This window comes from Diorhabda sublineata, chromosome 8, assembly GCF_026230105.1.
Source record: "Diorhabda sublineata isolate icDioSubl1.1 chromosome 8, icDioSubl1.1, whole genome shotgun sequence".
NCBI classification, from domain to species: Eukaryota; Metazoa; Arthropoda; class Insecta; order Coleoptera; family Chrysomelidae; genus Diorhabda; species Diorhabda sublineata.
The window spans coordinates 16,809,561-16,835,337 of NC_079481.1; the positions used below are offsets into that span (position 1 = coordinate 16,809,561).

Below are 25,777 nucleotides of genomic sequence, written 5' to 3' on the forward strand. Positions count from 1 at the left end.
AGTAAATACAATTTGATTTGATTTTTTATATAGACCTTGACAAGATAAAGAAAAATACTTTTTTATTTCTTAGTGCTTGTATCAACGGGTCAAAATAAAATTTAGGCTACACCTGCATTATTTCTAAAAATTTACAAGAAACATTTAATATCTAGATAACGTTAAGGCTAAGGTATAGGAAAGTATACATGAATTTGCCTTATTTTTTACCTCTGAATCCATTAAAATAGAAAAAACCGGGTGGTTTTATTTGAAAAAATAAAAAAAATTTATATTTATGAAGTTAAACTCTGAACACTTTTTATACATACCATTTTCCCATCTTTAAGGGTATCCACGTAAAAAAATAATTTATGAGGTTGTGCGAAAAAATTAATAACTCAAAGAAAAAGTATGTATTATTAGAACAAAGTTTTTAGACAAAAGTATACTAAAATTTTACGCAGATTTCAAAAATGTATTAATATACAGGATGTTCTATTTAAAATAAAAAGTTACAGTCGACTTCAGGTAGAACCGGAAGTCAGTCATCTTTGAAAATATTTTAGTTGAAAAAATCGTATCCGAAAACCCATCGTAGAAATTTTCATGATTTTACTATAAGTATTTTGCTATATACAGATAGTTTTAACTCGTCGTGTATATCGACTCTGCGACATTTTTTAGTGACTTTGAAAAACGTGTACTCTCTCTCTCTTTCTCTCTATTGGCCTTTTGTCTGACGACATACAGCCAGGATGTGTGTTTTGCTAGTTAGCAGTTTATTTGAAGAGCGTACCACATGGTACGTCCGAAGACCTGCTTCATACCCTTCAAAATGAGATTGGGTTATTACAGAGGGTGGTAGATAGAAACTCTTCTCGTCCTGTGGTGTATCCAGGACATTTCTCAGAGGGTTGCACCGAGAGAATAGGATATGGAGATAGCTCTAGAAAGTAGCTCCTATGTAGGTAAAAGGATTATCTATGATTTTACATTATAAGCTAAGCCATGCATGCATTGGTTATAAGTGCCTACTACTTAGAATGTTAAGTCATTTTTCGTTAGGTATTTGACTAAGAGTTCAACTGACTTGGACCCTGGAGCCAAAAGCAGCGAATATATATTAATGGGGGCTTGATTATACTTAAGCAGATTTTTGTACAATTCATCAATTTGTGATGATCTTCGTGCAACCAAGAAAAGTGTGGTTCAAGTCTCCTAATTGTCCACAGTCACAGTAAGGATCTTCCTTAGCATTTATTTTATATAGATGTTGTGGGGTGCTACAATGTGTTGATCTCATTCTATTGATAATTGTAATAGCTTTTCTTGTTAGTTTAGCATTGTTGAACCATAGAATTTTTGTAGGCGTATTTTCTATAGAGAAGAAATTTCTTCCTTTGATTTCGCTCTCACTTCGATATAGTTGAATCCAATTTTTCCATAATTCTTCTTTGATTCTTGGCCATATATCAACCTAATGTAATTTATATTCCCTTATTAAATTTTGTTGTCTTCCTTGATTGGCTAATTTATCCGCTTTACATTTCCTGTGACTCTTGAATGACTTGGTACCCATAATAATTTGACGTCTTTTCCATTTTCCATTTTAGACATGATTAGTTGTCTGGTATACAGAGTGATATTATATTTTTTTGGCCATTAAAGGAGAAGCAGATAATTTTTGTAAGGTACTAATCGAATTCGAAACGATTATAATTTTATCCTGCTTTTTTTTTCTTCTAAAGCTTCTTTAATTGCAATCATCTCTGCTGTACAAATTGGAGGGAGGTTTCCGACTCTTCGGGCAATGTTCATTTTTGGTTCCTTTGAGTGATCCCAATTGCGCGTGCTCACGATCTTCTGTCTAGGGAAGCATCCGTTAAAATTATAGAATAATCATTTTTTCCCTTCATTATTTCTAAAAAGTTTTCATTGCAGCCTATTGAGAACTTAGAAATGTTGGAATTTAACCACTCCAGTTTTCGTATTTGCGGCCAGTATTCGTAGTTGTAGCATGGATATCCCTCTGTGATTTTCAGTTTATCTATATATTGTAAGGCTAAATCTAAACCCTCCAGTAAGTTTGGTGGAGGCTCTTTTTAACTTGGATAGAACCATTAACAACCTTCCTCAAATTTGCTGTGTCTCTCTCTAAAGTTAATTTTTTGAGGCATTCCATTACTCCTCTGCCTTTTCCGAAGCCGACTGTAGATCATTGAAAGTTTTGTTGCTTTTTAAAAAGTGATCTATTCTCATGAGTATTACGTTCTCTACCATTTTACTTACGCACGATGTTAATGCTATTGGGCAGTAGTTATTGTGGTAATTAGGGACTTCATCTGGTTTTAGCATCGGTATTATTATCGACGTTTTCCATTGTTCAGGTAAGGGCATATGTCCGTTGATAACGTTGTTGTAAATATTGAGCAAATTTTTGATCATGATCTCTGGTAAGGTCGCCAGCATTGAGTAAGTTATATGATCTTTTCCTGGTCCTGTATCCCTCTTTTTCTTCATTAGAAACGAACGTAATTCATCCTCAGTAATTGGTGGCGAAGGAGCTGAATTTCTAATAACTTCTTCGTCCCTCGGAATGATCGTCGGGGTTATCGCGTCCAACATTGTTTCTAACCATTGTTCCGACACTGTACACTTTCTTTACTTCCTTTTGCATATTTTCTCACAATCTTCCAAATCTCTCCAATATCTCTCTGGTTAATGACTCCGTAAAGGATTTAAAACTCTCCTGCTTTCTTTTCTTCATGATTTTCCTAGCCCTGGCTACCATTTTTTTATATTCTACGTAGTTTTCCTCGGAAAAGTCGTTCTTACATTTCTTCAATGAGCTACTTCTTAAGCTGCGAGCTTTTTCACAATCACTATTGCACCATATTGGCTTTTGTAACTGTTTTGTTGTTTTCATCGTGATTCTTGTTTCTGGGATAGCTATATTAGCCCCTTCTTTAATTTGCATTTTCCACTCCTCATAAGTTAAGCCTAATTCAACGTTTTCCAGTGTCTTCGTGTATTTATTCCAATCTACTTTCTTTGTCCTCAATTTTCTTATGGAATGGTTACTATATATTGAATAGATCCCATCTCTTAGATTGATTGTGGTAGCTGTGGGCATGTGATCGCTATTTCCGGCTGTTTCTAATACTTTACATTGACTAAATGGAGCTTTTTTAATACTTTTTTGTCTTTCATGTTCCTTACAGTTTCTGTCTGTGGATTTATGTTGAGCATTACAGAAGAAACATTTCGGTTCCTTCAATTGACATTACTCTTCCTCGTGTTGACTACCACATATGGAGCACCTCTTCTGACTCCGACATATTTTTTTTGTGCCCTAATCTTAAACAGTTCATGCATTGGATAACTGGTTCAACATATACCTGTACTCTCGACTCAAAGTAATTTACGGCAATCGCTTCTGGCAATTCCTTGCTTCTAAAGGTGACTACTATATTTTGTGTTGGTTTATATTCAATCATATTATCTTCATTTACAATTCTTCTACTTAATCTTCTAGCTGCTATTATTAGTCTTTTAGACACTCCCTCCGTAATTACTTCTTCCATTGAGGTGTCTCTAACTATTCCTCTTACTGAAACTAGTGAAGAAGGGATAAATGCATCCCAGTCTTTTTCTGTTATTGGAAAAGGTATTGGCATAGTGTGAAGTGGTGAATTCAATTCCAATTCTGTTTCTTCCTTTCCTAGTAATTTTTTTAATGCCTTTAATATTGACTTGTTTTAACATTTTCCCCACTGCGACTGGATGTATATTACCTATGTTTTTATTTTTAGTTTCAACTACTACATTGTAAGGGCTTTATCATATACCTCATAATTTTTTATTGAGATCTTAGTTATATTGGATTGTGATTGTCAAGTGGTTTGGGATGGGGAGGCCAGGGCCCCCCGAATCCAATGACATGAGTGCTTAAAATTAGGGTTAGGAGGTTAGGTTAAACTAAGGAAAATAATAAAGGAATTAAGCGAAACAGCGAACTTTGAGCTTTAAACTTACTGCGTGTTCTAAAAGATTAGAGTTGCACCAGTAAGAACTTAATTATTCGAAAATTCAGAATTTATTATGAATTTTTAAAGAAAATTCACTTTCACACACGTGCTCATTCACAGAACTGTGTGTCTGAGAAGGAGAAAAGTATTTTGTCATATAAAGATAGTTTTAACTCATCGTGGGACACCCTGTATAATATGTGCGCTCGAACCATCGTGCGCTCGATGCACTCATTCGAGAAAAAATGTTTCATTCAATTTTTCATAGTAAGTGGCTTAGAGGGAAAGGGATCAGCCCTCGTATCTATTCCACCCTATCATATATCTAAGTTAAACCTGAATTATTGATTTGTTTTTTTTTTTAATTAATTAATTACGTGTAATAAGGTCTCTTTTCAACTATAACACTCACTTAACATGACTTTTTCAATTTTTAGAATTTTGATGCAAATTATTTCATCTTAATTCGTCATGTTATAGCACATTGATACTCTTACATTTTTTTATGTTACTTAAAAACTTCCAACGAATTTTTAATACAATTTATTGCTCAATTTTAGGCCAGCCTACTTTAAATTGATCGAAGAAATTATATCACAGATAGTTCTAACTAAGTCTGGGTTAGATCCTGATTTTAAGAAGAAACACATAGATATTGATCTTCAACCTCTTTTAGATGAACTTAAAGGTAGGATTTTGTTATTTATTTCACACCATTAAAATTAATTTTTAAAAAGGATAAAAGTATTCAACAATACTCCATGTTATTAATAAATGTCCTATGTGTGGTTCTTATTATTTTTATGATCGTATTATTAATAATTATTATGCAAAAAACTTATGCACTATTCAGCTTAGAGCCGGTATTTTTTACCTATCCCGGATATAAAGTATCAAAAGGATTAAGCTCAGTTCACTTAATAAACCTGCGCACTGTGTGGCAAGTATTCAATATTACAACCTGGATGTCGGCGAAGGTATTTTTTGGTAATTCCAGTTTGGCGATGCTATCTTGCAGGGTCTTAGGCACGACGCCGGTTGCTGATATAATAACTGGGACTATTTCCACATTTTCGCTATGCCACATCTCTTTAAACTCAATTGCGAGATCCGCGTATTTGGCCAGTTTCTCCTGGTTTTTGTTGAGAACGTTATGAGTGTTTGGTATAGCTACATTGACAGAAGAACTAAATTAACTGTTCTTGCACTTGTCCAAACTCCATATGTATATCTGTGAAGAATCTATGTTTATCGAGAAGGTGATTGATTTGACGCTTATTTGCTGCGTATAGCTTGATATCGTCCCTATAAAGAAGATGGAAGATAGTATTGTTGGTGTCTCTGTTCGCTTTAATGTTGAATCCGTACTTTGTATCATTGAGCATGGTAGATAGGGGATTCATTGCAACGCAGAACCACAACGGATTCAGGGAGTCGTCCTGGTATATTCCCCTACGAATGGGTATTTCGTCAGTACTGAGGGAGTTTGGACCGATTTGAAGATGTAGGTTCGTTCGCCATATCTTCATCGTTGTTGAAAGGAAGCTTACAATAGCTGGGTGAAGTTTGTAAATCTGCAAGACCTCCACAATCCGGGAATGAGATACACTATCAAACGCTTTCTTATAATCCACGAAAGCAGTATGTACATTCCGGTGATTTCTCTGTGCTTGCCGAAGTATCACAGAGTCCATGATAAGCTGTTCTTTGCACGGTCCTTTAGCTTATTTTATCCGGCCCGTTGAAAAATCCTACATGTAATTTTTTGATCTCTTATAAGCGATTATTTTAGAATCAACAATAATTTCAAATAACTTCAATTATATCCCTACTTTAATGTATCCAACATACTCTCATAAAGCAAGTCGATGTTTATGATTCTGTTCCTCTCTTTGGAGGTCTGACTGTTAATCTTCTGCAAGTGGGCTTCTCCTTGAATGCTTGTTTCGTCAGCCGAATATCCCCCATTCTGTCGACATGTGACTTTCAATCTCGTGCTCTCCTCCATACTCATCTGTCTATATCTGTTAAGTGGTCGCTGGCCTGTCTAATGTCGTGTTTTCTGTCCCAGAGAATTACTCCAACTATTGACCTAAGGGTATTCGTCTCTGTTGTTTGGAGAAGTTGTTTTGTCCTGCTTGTATCTGATCTTGTTTCAGCTGCATAGGATATGATCAACAATCATTTCAAATAGCTGCAATTATATCCCTACTTAGATGTATGCAACATACTCTCATAAAGCAAGTGGTAGACTTAATACATAGAATTGAACGTGCATTCCTCCCAATCTTCAAGGGACGACAGATCGTCACTATTTTTGAGACTAATGTTCGTTATTTTGCGAACATAATAAATTATTATTTAATTCCCGCTAGCCAAATCCAACTTCACCACATATTCTTGAAGACTTCATCAAACACCATCTGGGGAAAACTTCTTCTTCCACTTATTTTAGGGCTTGCCCTGTATTTTCCAGTTTCTTCAGTCTCGATTTTGGTATGTCGATATCCATGATTCGGCCCATCTCTTTGGAGGTCTAACTGCTAATCCTCTGGTAGTAAGCTTCTCCTTGAATGATTATTTCGCCAGCCGAACCTCCCCCATTCTGTCGACATGTGCCTTTGAATCATGACCTCTTCTCGATACTCATTTGACTACATCTGTTATATGATTGCAGACCTATCTAATGTCGTGTTTTCTGTCCCAAAGAATTTCTCCAGCTATTGACCTAAGAGTTCTCATCTCTGCTCTCGTTTCAGCTAATTATTTTTCCATGTCTTTCCTATAACATCTTTTATACAAGAAAAATATGTTTGAAATAGCCATTGAATTTATCATTTTCTTTGTAGATAAACCGATGCAAATCGAAAGCGCCGAAGTTGAAAGTTTAAAAAAGCAGCTTGAAGAAGCAATTGCGGCAAAAACTGAAGCAGAAGCGAAATTAGAACTAGTACAAGGACGAACAGGAACTACCGAAAATTCTGGAAAATTGGATCCAGCTCTTGTAAGTAAAATAAATGTTCCACCTCCACCACCCATGCCAGGAGCATCGGGAGGAATACCTCCACCGCCTCCTATTCCCGGTTCAGGCACGGGCCCTACACCACCTCCAATGCCTGGCGGCCCTGTACCACCTCCAATGCCAGGAGCAGGAGCTGGACCACCTCCACCACCCATGCCGGGTATGGGTACCGGTCCACCACCGCCACCAATGTCTGGAATGGGAGGAGGACCGCCTCCACCTCCAATGATGGGTGGCATGGGACCACCTCCCCCACCGGGTATGGTACCATTACCCGGATTAGCTAGACCTGATCTACTCCCTCATGGTTTGAAACCAAAGAAAAAGTGGGAAGTCACTGGACCTCTGAAAAGGGCGAATTGGAAAATGGTGAGTGATAAATTACAATAAAAAATATTAAGATAGATTTATGAAATTTTGTTTAGGTTTTAAATGATGTTTGAGAAACCGAAGAGGGAATTTTGGGATCTACTCAAACGCAGCTTATTAATATAGGAAATAAGTTCTTTATAAAGAATGCGCTCATGCCTATGAGGTGTAATAAGGTGTAATAAAAAATATGGTAATTTAATTAATTCTTATAGCAATGAATATTCCAACTGATATGATAAATACTCTCATTGTTAAGACAATTAGAGATAAACTTGAACCGCCTATAGATTGCGTCTGCTTCTATAGAAATGCCTATTCATTTCAAGTTGGGAAAAAATGTCTAATATCTCAGGAATTGTTAAAATCTGAGCGACTGACTATTTGAAAGAGACCTGGATATGAGCCAATGACTTTCTTTTTCACTATAACAAACTGTGCCTCAAGTAGCTTTCGATCTGACAGTTATTGGTAAAGAAAAGTTTCACTCCTTTTTCCTCGCCAGATTTAGTATCATGCGACTCTTGGCTCTGCCCCAAAATAAAAAATGTTCTAAAAAAGAAACGTTTTGACACCATTCCTGATATTGTAAAGAGCAGAACTTGAGATTGATTCAAATTTTGTTACCTTTTTACTTTTTTTCTGGTAGGTTAATTACTTGTTATTACTATTCATTTATGTCTCATTGGATTAGCTTTAGTTTTTTTCACTGTTTCCATAAAAATCTATCAGCTTTTCTATAATAAATGCTGTACATATGTGTAAATTAAAATTGTTCAAAAATTTGGCTCAGTGGTAGGCAAAAGTCCAATATCACATTATCAACCATTATACACACTATTAAATTTAAAGTTTGCTGTTAATAACTTTTTTCAATCAAATTTGAACGAATGTTTATTAACTTCTATTTATTTTGAAAAATAGTTTGGTGTCACGTTCCTAATAGGCAAACGCTCTAAATCACCTAATAATTCAATTTATATATCGCTGTCTACGGCTAGAGATCTACTTGACTAATGGTTCGCAATTGGAAGTGGAGATGTCGCCAGAAGGCTTCTACTGAAGAATGTTTAACTACATTAATCAAATAGCAGCCTTAAAACTTTGGTATTGTTGCTGATGTTGATCATAAGTTTTTTAGTTCGTTCTCAGTGAAAAAATTCTTATATTTGTTAGTAAATCTATACTTTTTTTCAATTTTGGTTGAAATTGGAATTCTTCCTATTGGTTTATAATATTTTGTGTCATTTAGAATGTTATTTGCTAGCTCATTGTGTTGAGATTTGAGCATTAGCACACTAACATAGCCTTTGTCTGCTCTAGTTAATAATATTTCATCATGTTCTTTGTCGAGTAAAAAATTAGTGATCATGTTAGTTGCTTTAGCTCTAAACAAGTTCTTTTTGAATTTATCAAAATCTGAAATTAGGTTTAAGAAATTTGTTAAGAATCTGTTAACTGTGAACTCTTTTAAAGAAGGTTGAATTGAAAATTTGTCACCCAGTGAAATAAAAATCTGAACTTCCATGGAGATATCAGTTTTTTAGCCATTTGTCTTGAACTTTGATTTTAGAGTTTTCAAAGTTTGTTGATCGTACTACACTAGGCTCATAGTGTGGTAATAATTTTCTCTATTTCCTCTTGTACTTCCGCATACCATCTCTTTTAGTGTCTTCTTCTTTTCGCGTTACTGTCATATTTATATTAGTCATTTTCTTGACCTTTCTTGATTGCGGCATTCTTTTTAAGTATCCCAGCCATCCTAGTCTTCTGGATCTTATAATTTTGCTAATTTCTTGTTTATCATACAGGTTCTTTACACTGTTTACCATCTAAAAAAGTTAATATTAACAAAAATACTCTTTAAATAAAGATGATTATACTAGCTAGTTTATTTTAAAAAAAATTTAATTGATTCTATCACATACTTTTTTTAATAATGGGTTATTCCTTTTTGAGCCCTTGTGACTGCAATTATTCATCTTGACAGACTTTTGATGATATTAATTACTATTTGTTGAAACAATCCTCCCGTTTTCCGATGATTTTATCTAGGTGTCACACAACTGAAGTCGTCTACCTAACATATATTCATATATTTCATTTAAATATTCATAAACATCGAGCCACATGCGGTCGAGCAGTGTTTTGCAATGAGAGATAAGTTTTTATAATAGATGTTGCAAAAGCCCGAAGACATTATCTTGGTGTTAATTTACATATATCAGCGCACACCATATTTGAACCACTACCTAAAAAAAAGTAAAATTAAATTGTTTACGTTGTTCTCCACGTCGACCATATACTCTCTCTCTGCCATCAGTTTAACTAAGACAGATAAGTTTTTGGTGGTGATTCTATGAACTTTACTCAAGTATTTCGATGACATAAAATCTTTAAGAAGGGTCGTGAAAGCGTAGAAGATGAAGTGGGAAGAGGGAGGCCAGTCGAGTTGCACATTGACACGAACGCGCAAATGTGCACGCCAAGATCATTGCGGTTCGAATGATAGCAGATAAATTTAAGCTCGCATAAGCAAATCGAAAGTGTGAACAATGCTTATCTGCTCTTTCACAAGCCGCAGGGTGGTACATAAGAAATTCGTTTCACCTGGTGAATCGAGTATTCTTTATCGAAGTACTTCATAGACTTCGAAAAAGGGTAACCGAGTGTGCCCTGAGATCGAGAACAATTTGGTGCAACATCACGACAATCCACCATGCTCCTGCACGTTTAGTGTGATGCAGTTTTCAGCTTCCAGTGCTACTACAGCCATCCTATTCGCCGGAGGTATTTCCAGCGATTTCTATGGAAAAAAAGAGAAAGGAACGATTTTTCAATCGATTAAGGTGGATGCTATAGATGCTCCAGCCAACGATTTTCAGAAGTGCTACAATACCTAGAAAAATCGCTACAGTCGGTATACTAGAACAGAAGGGGAGATCATGCCATTAAATATTTTAATGATATGTAATCTTCCTGCAAGAAATTACTTTAGGAATTGTATGATGCCTGAAAAAATTTCCGAATAATATTTCAAATAAGACATTTTATGTAAAAATAGTCCAGCCAACTGGTTATTTTATGGAGTATCATTCACGTGTCTTTCAGTACGTGCCAATCATTTAGAGATAGCTAACCCACTCATTACAAGTTCAGCAATTTTGACAATTTGCTGTGTTTTTTGTAGAAAAGTATGTCTTGATTTATTTATACAGAGAACGTTGTAAATTTGAGACGTACTGATGAAGAGACGGCTATTGTTTACATTAGAAATCGGTCATCTTTAACCGTGACTGAGCGTCTTTTGTCACCTCCTCTCCTCACTTATTTTCTAGTTTGTCTCTCCAAAGTATGACTATATCGTGGCTATATCGATATGTGATAAATCTTATCCTTCTTTTTCTTCCTCTTAGTCTTGTTTCTTCTACTATTCAGCTTTCGTGCAATCTCTTGGGAGATCGACCTAGAAATCTCATTGAATTTTGGTTTTTCATCCTTTGTCCATTAAGGTTATCGATCTCTCATCATTCTATCGACGTGGTCTCTCCATTATCGTCATCTCGATCTCGTGAATCTTATTATATCCTGAATTTTCAGATCTTCTCTTATAGTTTGGCTTCTTACTTCATCTCTTAGGCTTACTCCATTTTCATCTTTGGTGCCGTTATCATGTTCTTTATTTACTTGGGTTCATACCTCTTGTTGTAAGTTTCTGGCGCTGGTGATCTCAACTCCCAATTATGTACATTGCAAACACTGGTGAATGTGGTTGTCGTTCACAGCTAGTTCACATCTTGTAGGCTCTTTTGCTATTGATTCAGTTTTTTCTACAGATATCTGCATATTAAGGTTTTCGACTATTGTTTGGAACCGATGTAGCAAACACAGCAGGTCATCCTCGTTTTCGGCTATCAAGATTGCGTCGTCGACATAGCATAATATCTTCATTTTGTCCCATGTTGTATCCGCCAGAAACTTCTTTTATGCTATTCATTTATCCATAATTAAATTATACAAGAATGGGCTCAGACTATCACCTTGTCGAATTCCTATTAGTATTGGAACTTCGGTTTTGAAGAGTGTCCTGTGTTCCCAAAGTATATCAATGATGTCAAATATTTGAGCTCTATCAAATGCTTTCTTGAGATCGACAAAACAAAGGAACAGGAGGTTTTGATATTCTGTGGATTTGTCAGAGGATGAAAATTTCGTCTATTGTCAATTATCTTCTATCTGAATCCTTGTTCCATCGCTCTTTCCTATTTTATTTATTATTTACATAATTATTTTGGTCAGTAGGTTTTGCAAGATATTAATAAGAGATTATCTATAAGATTTATCGTCCCAGCATTATCAGTCGAAATCAAGCTTTTACATACAGGTCTTAAAACCGAGACCAATTTGTATAGAGCAGCGTGGATCTATTGTTGTCCTGGTTTTAAATGTTTGAAGGCGTTATACAGTATTACCTGTTCTCCAATTAAGTTACTTCGTGTTTTTCATATTCATTATAAGTGGAAGTTGATTATTCAATTTTTCTATCCTCAATCACAACGCCTATCTGGCGGCTACATAGTGAAATAACTAAGTGCCCGTGAAATGATCGTCGAAGTTTGAAACTAAATCACTAATTTTCAACTGTTTTACAATGAAGAAATATTCACGAAAATTCCACAAGTTTTTAACTTTAGGTTTTATAGCTACTCAATTGATAACAACAATTACAATAGTATCCTAGGAATGCGACCACTACAACTTATCGAGGTTCATTTAAATTTGTCGACATGTGTTAGTTGCTCTTTGGAGTTGTCCTGAATTTTTCTGATTATACCATGCAACTAATGTTTAAAATAATAATACCAATCATTTTCAGTTAAGTTATCTTAATAATTTTAGAACATTATATTTCTCTTCAATCATGTTCATTATGGTTTGTAATTTATAGATTCTGCCACAAAAGATGTCAGAAAAAGCATTTTGGGTCAAAGCAAAAGAAGAAGAATTGGCAGAACCAGATATTCTTGATGGTTTAGCGAAAAAGTTTTCATCGAAACCTGCCAAATTAACAGAAGACGTTACTGATAAGTAAGTAAACTTTGTTAGTTGATGTTCGAAGTCTTATTATGTTAGATGTACTATTGAAGTGAAATATCACCTTGAACTCTGCTTCACTTATCAAATAAACAAAAGTATTAGTTGTGAGTTTGTGGGAATCAAACACCAAAGTGTACTATTCCTAATATATATTCCGAGTTTTCGGATACTTATGTATTCATCATCAACGACTAAAATTATGGTAAAAGTACAATGTAAAAATTTGTATAATTTATTACATTATTAAAAATTATTAAAAATTACTTGAACTTTGATTATAATTTCAGGATCCGATGATGAATAAATAAATATTCAAAAGCTCGGAATATATATTGAAAAGGGTATACACTTCAGTGTTTTGATTGCCATAGTCCCACTATAATTACGTTTATAAACTAGTTGGCAAGTTGATTTAACCCTATTAACTTACCTATATAAGAAATCGTTTTGCTAAGTTGGTACAATAAGTAAAAGTTTGTCTGTGTGTATTCATGCTGGTTACATTATCTGGGACGCGTTCCAATAACAAAGTTATTGTCTCTAGGGATCAAAGGTAAACTGGAATTTAGTTGACCTACCTATATACACAATAGGGTGGGCCAAAAAAAAAAAAAATTGTAGCTACTATGAAAATATCGTTCAAGATGACGAGAAAAAATTCTAGTAATGTTTTATATTTAGAGGTTTAAATTACACGGGATTTTATTTTGTATTTCAACGAAGTATTGTGTAGTCAACTCGGTTGAAAGTTTTTCGCAGTTAAAGTTCAACCTAAAATAATATATCAAACTGAATAGGGACATAGGGCCTATTCCTCATAATCCACTTTATAATTCATTAGCTAGAAAGTACATAAGAAAGTAGTTTCCTTGCTCGAAATGTTTCTCGTGAAAAGAAGTGCATTTTATATTAGGTACTACGAAAATATTATTCAAGATGACGAAAAAAAATTCTGGTAAAGCTCTCACTATCAATATTTACATTGGACTTTTTTTAGGAATTATAATGTATTTTAGTGAATTATTATGTAGTAAAAGGAAATAAATATTTTTGAGGAAAATTAAACGGCCTTCAAAAAAGGTCTAAAATAATTTCAACTCGGTTAAAAGTTATTCGCGGTTAAAGTTCAACCTAAAATAATATTTGATGACTATCATAATCTTTTATAGTTTTATACAAAAAAATGTCTTAAAAACATAAAACAACATATTTTTCGTGATTTTTCTCACCTTTACTTCCCAAATTTATTGAGAAAAACTTATGTTATATTCGAATGAAAGCGTTGAAATCTGATTTTAATATAGTCGGAAGTACTGTAAAGATTTTTTATTATTATTCAATTATTTTTTATTTGAAATCAGTTACATTGAAATCAGTTTACAACGTTTCCATTCGAATATAATATAAACTTTTCTCAATAAATTTGGGAAGTAAAAGTGAAAAAATCACGAAAAATATGTTATTTTATGTTTTAAGACATTTTTTTGTAGAAAACTACTAAATATTATGATAGTCATCATATATTATTTTGAGTATATTAAAATTAAAAAAAAATCCCGTATTATATAAATGAGAAATCAAAAATCACGATGCGGCACCTCTAAATATTGATATTAAGAGCTCAAACTTTACCAGAATTTTTTTTTCTTCATCTTGAACGATATTTTCATAATAGCTAATATACAATGCACTTCTTTTCACGAGAAACATTTCGATCCAGGAAACCACTTTCTTATACACAGCTAATTTCGTAAATACTAAATTTTTCCAAATCCAGAATTCTATCTTTTACCTCACAATTATCTAAAACGAGTACTTTAAATGATGACAAATAAAAAAAATACTTATTAATGTCTATTTACTCTTTTTATTGTCTGATATCCTACTGCTCAATTCTGCAGCTACCTGTGTATTGTGGTTGTCTATAAAAAATTATCAAAGATCATATTACTTGTGCAAAACATGGAAACTAGTTAGAAATGATTGCAAGCAGGTATTGACATGATTTTAGTGAAGACTTTCACTCCATATAATGTAAGAGAGAAATGTAGAGATGATAACATAGACAGACGCGTATTTTGTTTAAAGAAAGAAACTCCTTGTGTAGAATTAAATGGAGAATATCTGAAAAACTAAAATATTTTTTACAGTAAAGAAACTTTTTCTCTAACAATTTATTCTTCTGTTAAACCGCCCTCGTATTACAGCTGCGTCAGCTCTTCTGCCAATCTTTATAGATTTTAAAAGCGCGTTTGACTCAATAAATAGACAAAAAATGATAGAAGATTTGAAAACACTGAAAGTGCCCAGAGAATTGAATATATTAATAAAAGTTATATTACAAAACACGAAAGTCAAAGTAAGATATCTAGAAACACTAACAGAAGAAATAAAATGGAGTCGAAAAAGGTTGTTTAATATGAGAAAAGCAAAATTTAATAATAATATTATAACAAACCAAATACAAGCTGTATAACATATGCAGACAATGTAACAATATTGGCTAATACGAGAGAACTAATAAAGGCAATCAACAAATTGGAAACAGAAGGAAGAAAAGGACAGCATAGATAGACATTTCCAAAACAAGTGTTTTAAGAATCAACGTCGAGAATAATACTGTGACCGATTTGTAGAAATTTGCCACGACGACCAAGAAAAAGTAATCGAATCAATTGTAATAGGTAATGAAACTATGGTCTTTTACTATAAGCTGACATCCTAAACAGATTCCATGGAGTGACATCGGAAAAAAGCCCATGCCAAAAAAAGCAAAGGTCACGAAATGCACCAAAAAAGTTATGCTAAAATATTTTGGAACAGAGAGAGTATCTTTTGATTGGCATATAACTCTGACTTGCTGAGGCGTGGCAAAATCAGCCGAGGTGTGCGTTTGCTTTATGACAATGCTCCTGTCCCCATTGCTTCGCTCTCCAAAGCTACTGAACCCGAATGTGGCTTCACAGAGATTGAACACCCATCATATAGACTTGATCTGGTCCTGTCTGACTATTTTATGCTCGCAAAGCTGAGTTGAGTTTAGGGACAAAGACTTTAACAGTGACGAAGAAACTGGCTTACAAACATTATTGTCTCTTAAAGATGCATCATATTTTCATAGTTGCATAGAAGCTTTTGTCTGTCGTTCTGAACAGTGTGTTGAAATAAAAAAAGAATAGATTGAAAAATAATCACACTTTTTTTATTTATGACCTTTCTATATTAGATAAAATGGGTTAAATCAACTTTGTTTATTTCAGGAGTTTACACTTAAGCCATGTACCAACCGTTTATAACCATATATAACATAATAAGGCATATTTACTCAATTGTGGTTTCTTTTTAACAATAAAAATGTTTAGATGAGACGAACTCGCAGATATAACTCGGCTTGTTGCAATTCATCATCTAAAATTATTTCAATTATCAGGTAAATTCATATAAATGTTGTCACTTCGCTGTGAATGGTGTGACATAACATTAACATGCATGAATTATCATTAATGATCCATTAGTTCACTTTTTGATTTTCATGAAATGTGTAATAAAAGGAAAATGTTTGAAGTAATATATCAAGAGTAATAATAACAAATTAGTCATTAAAATTCTACGGAGAGTGAATAATTGCAGTTGTTATAGTCGTATAGCTTCTCGTGTACTCCTGTTTGTATTAGATTTGTTCACCAGAAAGGTCTTAAATATTTATTATTTTCAAAAACAAAGTATATTGCACGTATTTTCAACTGGTTACCTCGTTTGTATATAAAAATCGAATGAATGCTTAAAAAAACTGGGTAATCTGATTTGATCTGCCTTTCTATTCAGTATTCATGAAATTGCAGGAACCGAAAAATTGACTATGTGTGAATGAATATGTACAGCAAATTTTATACAGTAAACTCCCGAAATTGAATGGCGCGGCTATCGCGGATAATCCGCAAAATTGTAAAGTTATACACACAATACTCAATATAAACAAAACGTTCTACTTGAAGAAGAATAATTAGATTTATTTTTTTAGACATTAAATAAAAAATTTCTGTTTTTTACATTGAAACTTTTTCTTTATTAGAAATTGGAGTTTTTTTAACACTAATTTATCAGAAAATGTTGCGTCATCCTCTTCTTCTAAATACTGAATAAGGCATTCAACACGAGCTGCGTCATGGCTTACTTTCTTTTGTTACCTTATCATCTTCGTCACTCTATTTCCAATTCATGTATGTATTTATGTATGCATTTGGGGTCTCGTATACACTGCGACCCAAAGGATCTATTGTGTCCCCCTTTCTTGCTGCGATACTGGAGAACCTTATGTTTATAGCTGATTCATTAGTCCCACTCCTTTTAAAAAGTCTAGAATGTGGGATGGCTTTAATTGCCAGATATCTTCGTCTTCTTTTCATGCGCTCCCAGGAGCAGTGATCTGGAGTTCCTCACTGTTTCACACTTCGAGAGAATGTGGATAGAAGTTTCGTCCTCTGTACCCCGATAGAAGTCCTGTTAGTATTCGTAGATTGCCCTTACTTAGATTGATACATTCTGCAGATCTACTATGGTTATAGTTTCCCAAAAGAGTCTTTACCTTTCTCAGCCCATGTAGGTTGTCCCAATAATTGGTTTTGCTCCTATCTACCTTCTTTTCCAGTGCTTTTTCCATTGTTCTGCAGCTGATACTATAGAAGGATTCAGATCCTATGAATAGTTTGTCTGCCCCCGCTTTACCGAGCTTAGCACCTATTTTATTTTCCTTCACTCCGGTGTGTCTTTGAATCCATCGTAGGGTTACTTTATTTTTCTAGCTTGTTTAATTTTTCCATGAAATCCCAAACGAGTTTGGATTTTATAATATTGGAGCTTAGAGCTTCAATGGCTGCTTGACTATCGGACAAGTTGATAATCTCCTGTTTGTTGCGATAGTTCCTCTCTAGATTGAACCGAACACATTTTTCAATTGCATAAATTTCTGCTTGAAAAATTCTTGGTGCGCTGCCCAGTCTTCCAGCATGTTTGGTTCTGGGTCCGTACACTCCTAATCTAGTTCCATTTACTGCTTTTGATCCATACGTATACCATTTAATGGCATTTCTGTTCATTTCTTATAAGGTGTTTTGGTCCCACTTGCTTTTACAGTTTATTATTGAGGTATAGTTTTTCTGAAAGCTAAACTTTTTCGATGTGACATCCTAAGGCATGTCCCAGTGCTTTCCCATTCATACCTGACGCTTCTTATTTTTCTAAGAGAATATTGAGATTGTGGATTTTTTCACTGGCAAATTTTTGTTAATGTATAACAATTTTAACAGGGAGAAAGTATCTCAAAATGATGTCTTAATTTTTACTACTGAACCACAGAAAGCTACAAAAAAATGACTTCCAACTTATGGGATAGGTAAAAACCACGACGAATCATAATTTTTTATTTATTCTGAAATGGAGTATCTATTGATGCATAACAAGAGCTCAATTTCTCACTTTATAGTACTAATGAATGTCTTCTTCGGTGCTCATGGAATTTCATACGTTAGTGCCTGTATGATAAACATTAAGAATATTACTTTTTCGTCATCGCTGGACTATGTGAATGATGTATAAAGATCAAGCATGTATCGCCACTGCTTTATTTCACATTTAATGTCCAAGATTTTCTGAAATAAAATCTGAATTAACAACGAGGATACATTCTTCTCTGTGGAAAAATCATATAAGGTCGCTACCGTCTTTTTTCGTTTGTTAATACAGTTTAAAGGCCGGATTTCATACAAAACGTACTTATTTTTACATTTAAATTACTCGTATTGTTCATTGTTTTAAACTTGTGTGTATCAGATTATCATTTCAATCAGATTCTCTTAAATGCTTATGATTCTTGAGTTTTAATAAAACAATTTTGGTTCGATGGTCCAAAAAGAGTCTCGGTTGGTTATTTTAGCACTGAAATTAATTTGATGAAGCCGTGGGTGCGGGGAGAAAATCGTAGAATCTGTCTTTTTTAAAGTTTTAATTGCAATGCAAAACTCTGCTCGCTCTTATTAATCTGCAATCGGGAAACAATCGAAGAAATAAAGGCGCTAATTTGTCAAAACCCGTTTTTCCCATTTGAAAGCGAAACCAAGCATTTAATATAAAAAAAACTCAATTTTAAATATATATTTGAATTTTAAAGTGTACAAAATTCAATTGATACAAGAATTGATTGGTACGGACTATGCAAATCGATTAAATTTTGCGAACGTAATGCGGCGTTGATAAAAAGTTTTGAAAACATACTGTTTATTCAACTTTCACGACAATAATATTATTAATAGGCAGAATTGTCGTCACTGCAAGTATGCACTCAAAAGGGTGGTTTCATCAAGACAGAGCCACCTGCCTTATATCAAATCAAGTAATTGAAACTAATGAAACATTCTGAAATAAGATTTCATGTAGAGGTAATCTTAAATGGCCTTATTGAAGTCCCGACCTTAGCCTCCTCGCCTATTTTGTATGGGGATACCATAAAAATAGGCTTATAAAGATAATCCGACGTCCCTAACGCAATTGGAACAAATCATCAGGTCAAAAATGACAGGAATATCGAGGGCGTGTTATCATCAATCTTTGTTTTATTTTCGAAAAATGCCAGAAACATGATGGTCACTATTATCTTTTCAAAATAATATACTCTGATAGTCAACAAAACAAATACTCATTTGGACACTTTGTATCAGTCTATTATAATTATTAATTCACCTTGATTGAAATAAGACAAGCTTGCGAAGCTTTTTATTCAGCTTGTAATTCCATTGCAAAACAGTTAAAATAAATGATAAAATCTCTTATTTCCAAGTTAACTAAACTAAAAAAGTAGCTAAAAAAGTTTCTTCTAAGGCCAATTTCATAGCGCTCAGCTCAGGTGAACAGAAATACATAGTTACAAAATACTCAGACTTTTTTGGAATTCTAATTTTCGGACCACTGTAATCTATGATCCAAATAAAAAATTACATATTCTGCACTCGATGTAAACTGCAATAGTTCCATTTTCCTTATTTTTTATCGGTTAGGAAAAATTAAGACATTAAATCCAACATTTGCTAAAAGCTATAAGCGGGCAACATTGTTTCCGATGATCATCTATTGTATTCTCAATTTTATTTTTCCTTGCAACTTTTACAATTCCTTTATTTAATAATTTTTTCTTTCTTAGTATTATATTAACTCGTTACAAAGTACTCTGATTTTCGGAGCACTTATAATCCAATTTTTTCAAGCAATTTCAATTTTTCGGTCTTCCAAAATTTTATTTTTTTATCCCGTTTAAAAACAAGTAAATATGACAATAAACTAATTCTGCAAATATTTTTTCTCTCGATGTGAACTGCAATTGTTCCATTTTTTTTTCGCTTAGGAAAAATTACGACATAAAATCCAACATTTGCTAAAATTTATAAGTGGGCATTTTTTCTGGTGATCATCTATTGTATTCTCGATTTTATTTTTTCTTGCGGCTTTTGCAATTCCTTTATTTATTTATTTTTTTCTTTCTTAGTTCTATGTAAACTCGAGAAGGATTTTTGGACAAATTACATGAAGCTGGTTTTATCAGAATTTGAAATCTGATGTAATTGGCATATTTCTCCAATGTCTTTAAAGAAAGGATATGAGACAGTAATAATATTCTTTGAACAGCTTTAAAATAAAGACTACCTCATCTTTTCCCATGGTTTGAATAAAAGCTTTCTTTTAAAGATGGTCTCGGTCTCCAATTCCATGTTTAAAGAAAGTTGTAACATATCTCAACTGACAATTTTAAACCTGCCAAATTTCTGACGTAATTATGCAGATTTAACCCATTCTTTACGAATTATAGCTTTTTAGAGTCATTATTGATACTTCTTGAAATTTCTTATTCAAATGCATGCTAGTGTGTCATTGGACCAAAAGATATGGGCAGTTTTATACAGAGAGAAAGCAACAATTCACAAAGCTTTTGCATATCTATGTCGTGGTTTGTAGAATCGGGACATTTCACAATAAAAATCTTATGATAAAAATTAACTGACAGCAACATACCTATATAAAATAATATTCCTATGTTTCCAAATCTTCTTGATTTTTGGCCTCTTATGTTTCAAAATTATTTTTTTAGTTGAGAAATATTTAAAAGAAAGATAAAAATTGACGTTTGGACTTTTCTTTAAGTCTTTATGAAAATATGATATTGACACTGACAATTTGCGTATTTATATTAATCAATAGATCACCTTCATCATGAATATGAAAATAAGAATAAAATCAAACTAGAACTTTGTTCTAATAATAATAATTAATTTTTCCATAGTCCTTACATCTGAAATATACAGCAGTAGTCAATTATTTGTTCAATTTCTGATATCTTAGACCCTTTGATACATTAATGCATCTAAATGTTCTTGATTTTAGATCTCTTCTGTTTTAAAATTAGTTTTTATAATAATTTTTAGAAGATAAAATTATTAAAAAAACTAATTTTAAAACAGAAGAGATCTAAAATCAAGAACATTTAGATGCATTAAATTGTTTGTAGTTTTATTAGAATTTACAAAATGGAGCTATAAATTTTGCTTAAATTATTTAGGTCTTTTTTATATAATATTCGTAGCCAAAGCTATACTTGTTTAGATTTTAATTATAGAAGATAAATATAGCCCATAGTTTGGTTAAACAACCTGTATATATTCTGTATCCGGTACACACAGTTACAATAAGTTATATTCACTGCTTTCAGTCACAATTTTGAATATTTCTAAATCGAAGATGCATATACAATAAAATAAATGGATAAATATATTTCAGATTCTAAAAATAATTATTATTTAAATCCACTAATCTATTTGAGTTTTTTGGTAGGGTATCAGTACATTAACCTTAAAACTAATTATTTTATAATAAAATAGTTTTAGTTGGTTAACTATAGTCCTACATATGTTGCAACATCATATTATTGTAGTAGTGCACATGATTCATATTTTATTTTTAAATTATTAACAAGCAGCTAACTCGAGAAGGTTTATTTAATGTTTTTTCGTTAAAAAATTCGGCTTAAAAAATCTCAATTTTAGGAGTAACCACGTTGGCACTATGAAAAAGGTTAAGGAGTTGAAAGTTTTGGATGGAAAATCTGCTCAAAACATTAGTATATTGTTAGGCGGTTCATTAAAACACATGCTGTATGATGACATCAAGAAGGCTTTGTTGAGGTGCGATGAACAAGTTTTATCAGAAAATGTTACTGAACAACTTATACAGGTAAGAAGTATTCATTTATAAAAATACTCTATTTAAGATCTGATAATTTAAGTTTTACTATTTATTATTATATTTAATTTACTATTAGCTATAAAAAATTCATATAAAAGACTTCCAATAGGCAAGCATTTAAAAATGTGAGATGAGATGATTCTTATATGAATATTGAACAGAGAAATCCCCAAAAAAGTTGAGAAGCAGATAATCGAGATAAAGGTCGGTCAAAACCATCTCTTAAATAAAATAAATGATAAATGGGTTTGAAAGCAGTCTAACATTAATGCTAACGTATATAAGATGCTTAATACTTATTTGAAAATAAAAAAATTGAATTTTATTTGAAATTTTGTTTTCATTTGTTTTCTTTTTTAGTATTTGCCACCAGCCGATCAACTGAACAAATTACAGAATTTCAAAGAACAGTATAAAGAACTAACAGAAGCTGAACAATTCTGTGTTAAGATGTCTGAAGTGAAAAGACTATTACCCAGGTTGAAATCTCTTAGTTTTAAACATCATTATGTGGAAATGGTACAAGACACAAAACCCGTAAGTATTTTCTGATTTTATAATGTTTGTAAAATGAATAAAAAAAATAAATTTAAATTTATAATATTATCTTTATTACTAGATATTCTGGAATCGATTACATTAATGAAATTTAATATAAAATGTTTCAGGACATTGTTTCTGCTACAGCGGCATGTGATGAGGTAAAGAAAAGCAAAAAGTTTGCAAGAATTTTGGAACTTATTTTACTTATTGGAAATTACATGAATTCTGGAAGTAAAAACGCCCAGGCTTTTGGATTTGAAATGTCTTTTCTAACTAAGGTAAATGTTATATTTGATGTTAATGTTTAGAATCTTGGTTTTGACTACAACTCAAAAAGGATGTCTGGCCATTGTGTGAGTTTTGACAATTTTGTGATATATTTTGTTATCTATCTAATCTAACTTTTAAAATAATATCTTAGCTGTATTCAGAGGAGTAAAAGATTAAATCTAATGAATACAAAACCCAAGAAGGAGTATGAGAATTAAAAAACTAATAAATAGGGATAATAAGCCGCCACACTCGTTTTGTCTGAAGAAATACTTATCTTGCGAAGTGATGGCAATCTATGATTTTATTTTATCAGTGAGTGAGAAGAAAATGCGGGAAACGTTGAATGAAATGAATTATCTTTTTAAAAAAATTTAAAATACTAAATCTCTTCTAATAGAGTATTATTTTCGAAGTACAAATTAATTCATCCATGGTTACTTGAAATTATTTGCATAAAAACAGACTGGGCATTATTATGTCATGGATTCTAACAAACAAATTATAAATCTTATTGGTACTTGGACTATTCTCCAATGCCTAATTGCCACACTCTGGCCTTCCTCTCTTTATCTTCTATGGGATCCACTTCATTATTCTTTTGCAATATTTCCTCTTCCATCCTCTGCACGTGTCCTTACCAAATCAACTGCCTTTCCTCAATATATTCTATAATTGTTTCGTTCAGGTTCGCTTGCTCTTTTATTGTGTCATTCCTGGTTTGATCTAATTTTGATGTTTTATTTGCTCTTCTTAGTGCGTGCATTTCTCTGGCTTCTATTTTTTTCTTTAGTTCTTTTATTGTCCACCTTTCGGATCCATATACCAAAGTTACTCCTAATCATTGCATTGTAGATCCTCAGTTTTCGTTGTTTTCCACTTTTAGAGATTTAGTTATTGTTCTTGCTTTGTTTATTCTATATTTTATTTCTGTACCATATGTCCCATCTTTGTAAAAAATAACTTTCCCACATCTTGTTATAATTTCGTTGTTTTCTAGTTGTATGTCGGTTATATCCTCTCTATACATAGGTACTGTGTCTTTTAGACGTTTATCTGCAGTCCCCATTTTCCGTATTCTTCCTTCAGTTTGTGTACATGTATTCCAAGTGATGACTGTCGTTTGCACACATTATCTGATCATCTGCAAATTGGAGGGTGTATAAACGGGTCATCGTTGACTTGGATCTCCATTCCTTTAAATTTCTTCTTTTAAGTTGTTAGAACTTTTGAAACGTATATTTTTAAAAGTGTTGATGATATGCAGCACCCTTGTCTCACCTTTGTTGACTGAGAAGGATTCCGATACTTTTTTTTTCAATTTTTACTGCAGACTTCATATCTTTCATATAAGTTCCTGGTGGCCTTTGTGAGATTTTGAGAGTGGTACCTTTTGTAAATCTGTAAAACATTAGGTGGACTTTTTTTATTTCTTTCTGTTTTCTTTGTTCTTCTGCGTTCTTCTTCGTAATTAGTGTATTCCTGCTGTATCAGATTCCTTATTTTTCTTCTATATACCCTACTTTGTACTTGTTACGGTATTTCAAGATAATTGTTGAATTTTAGTTTGTTGATTTTTCTATGTATAGTAGTGATGTAAGCTATTTCCCAGTTTTCGAGTATAATCCCACCATTTAGGTCTTGTACTTGTACCTGCGGCTCTACTAATTTTTATTTGCTACGCCGTATTTATAACTACTGTTGAATATATGTTTATCTTTTCTCCTTTGCGGGTATTAGTTGTAGTAATGTGTTAGTCTTTTCGTTGTTTTTAGTTTTGTTAAGGAATTTTCATGTTTTACTTTCACCTTCCAATGTATGCCTCTCTTTCTTGACAATTCCTGCCCCAAGTTTCTCTTACGTTAATCTTGCTTCGTGTTTCTCTCTTCTTGTCTTTATATTTTCATGATCTTCATTATTTGTGTTCAATAATTTCTTATATAATTGTTTTTTTTCGTCAACCAGTTTTCCGTTTTAGTATTCTACCAATGTTTATTACTTTGTGCATTTTCTTTAATACTTAGAGCCTCTTTTGCAGCTGTTATTCATTGGATTAAATTTGGATTCCATTCTGCCAAGTCGCTGTAAACTAAGCCCGATTGAATTGGTTTTAAAATGTGTGAACTAATCAGTTTCCAGCTGTAAACTCTTCCCCATATGAAGCACAAATTGAAAAGTACTGTGAATCAAGTTTTATACCAGTTGTTGGGAACTAGAGATTCTAATGATACATTCGTCAGTTTATTGAACAATTAGGCGGCTATTCGATTCACATATGCTATAAATAGAATTACAATCATCACAAAGCTTTGTTTCCGTTATTCTGTTTCCTGATTTGTTACAATTACTTTATTTGATAGGGAATTATCACACCGATAATTACTCAAGCTGCTTTTATGGCAGCTAGAAATTCTCGTATTCTCATGAGTTGAGACAAGATAAAAAATACTATGAATGAATTATTATTGTAGTAATTACTTATCCTGCACTTATATAATCTAGTATGGCTCTTACCTTCAGATTCAAATTCTTTAAACGAATTTTTATATCAACAATTAATTATCCTGCATCTATATCAATTAGTATGTCTCATAACCTCATCTGTTGAGATAAGAGGTGACCTTTTTTACTCCGTTCTGGTATGTCAATCTTCTACTTAAGCCTGTTTAGTGATATCGTGTTTAAATCTGCCGCAAGCTTTGATCTTGAGCATGATTTTTGCTCCAAGTTGGAAAACAGTGTCAAAGCAACTTACAAAATGTTGAAATATGCCATGGCTTTTGCCCCATGGCGAGACAAGTTTTCAATAGGAAACATGTGACTCATCTCTCCTTACAAAGGTCCAGCAAAAAACAGGTGGCCGTATTGCGACCAGAACTCATTTCAACTATAAACTCCAGAAAAAAAACCTACAGATTGGACTTCTTTCTTTTTCATAAAAATGCATGATCTGGTTCATCCCGTTGGGTTAAAAGGCAAACGTTTTCCATAAATGCTACCAGTCTTCAAATCAACGTTACAAGAAAAGAGAATTCACTGTATTTTTCAACACACTGCGTATATATCAGTAATACAGGAGTTGCTTCAGCAATATTTTTTGGAAACACCTTTTATGACTTTATATTGATGATGTATTGAAAATTATTCTCGAAAATGATTCTTTAAATTAATAAATCAATAA

The 25,777-nt window shown here is 32.9% G+C and overlaps 1 protein-coding gene across 3 annotated transcripts in view; it reads left to right on the top strand.

Moving 5' to 3' along the window:
- Positions 1 to 25,777, top strand: part of LOC130447949 (protein diaphanous) — a 141,138-nt gene that overhangs the window by 94,166 nt on the left and 21,195 nt on the right. For all 3 annotated transcript variants that reach the window (XM_056785023.1, XM_056785022.1, XM_056785024.1), the window contains 6 exons: positions 4,571 to 4,698; positions 6,860 to 7,401; positions 12,350 to 12,489; positions 21,585 to 21,771; positions 22,144 to 22,320; positions 22,452 to 22,604. In XM_056785023.1, coding sequence (XP_056641001.1) covers positions 4,571 to 4,698; positions 6,860 to 7,401; positions 12,350 to 12,489; positions 21,585 to 21,771; positions 22,144 to 22,320; positions 22,452 to 22,604 — 1,327 coding nt within the window. The remainder of the gene's footprint in view (positions 1 to 4,570; positions 4,699 to 6,859; positions 7,402 to 12,349; positions 12,490 to 21,584; positions 21,772 to 22,143; positions 22,321 to 22,451; positions 22,605 to 25,777) is intronic.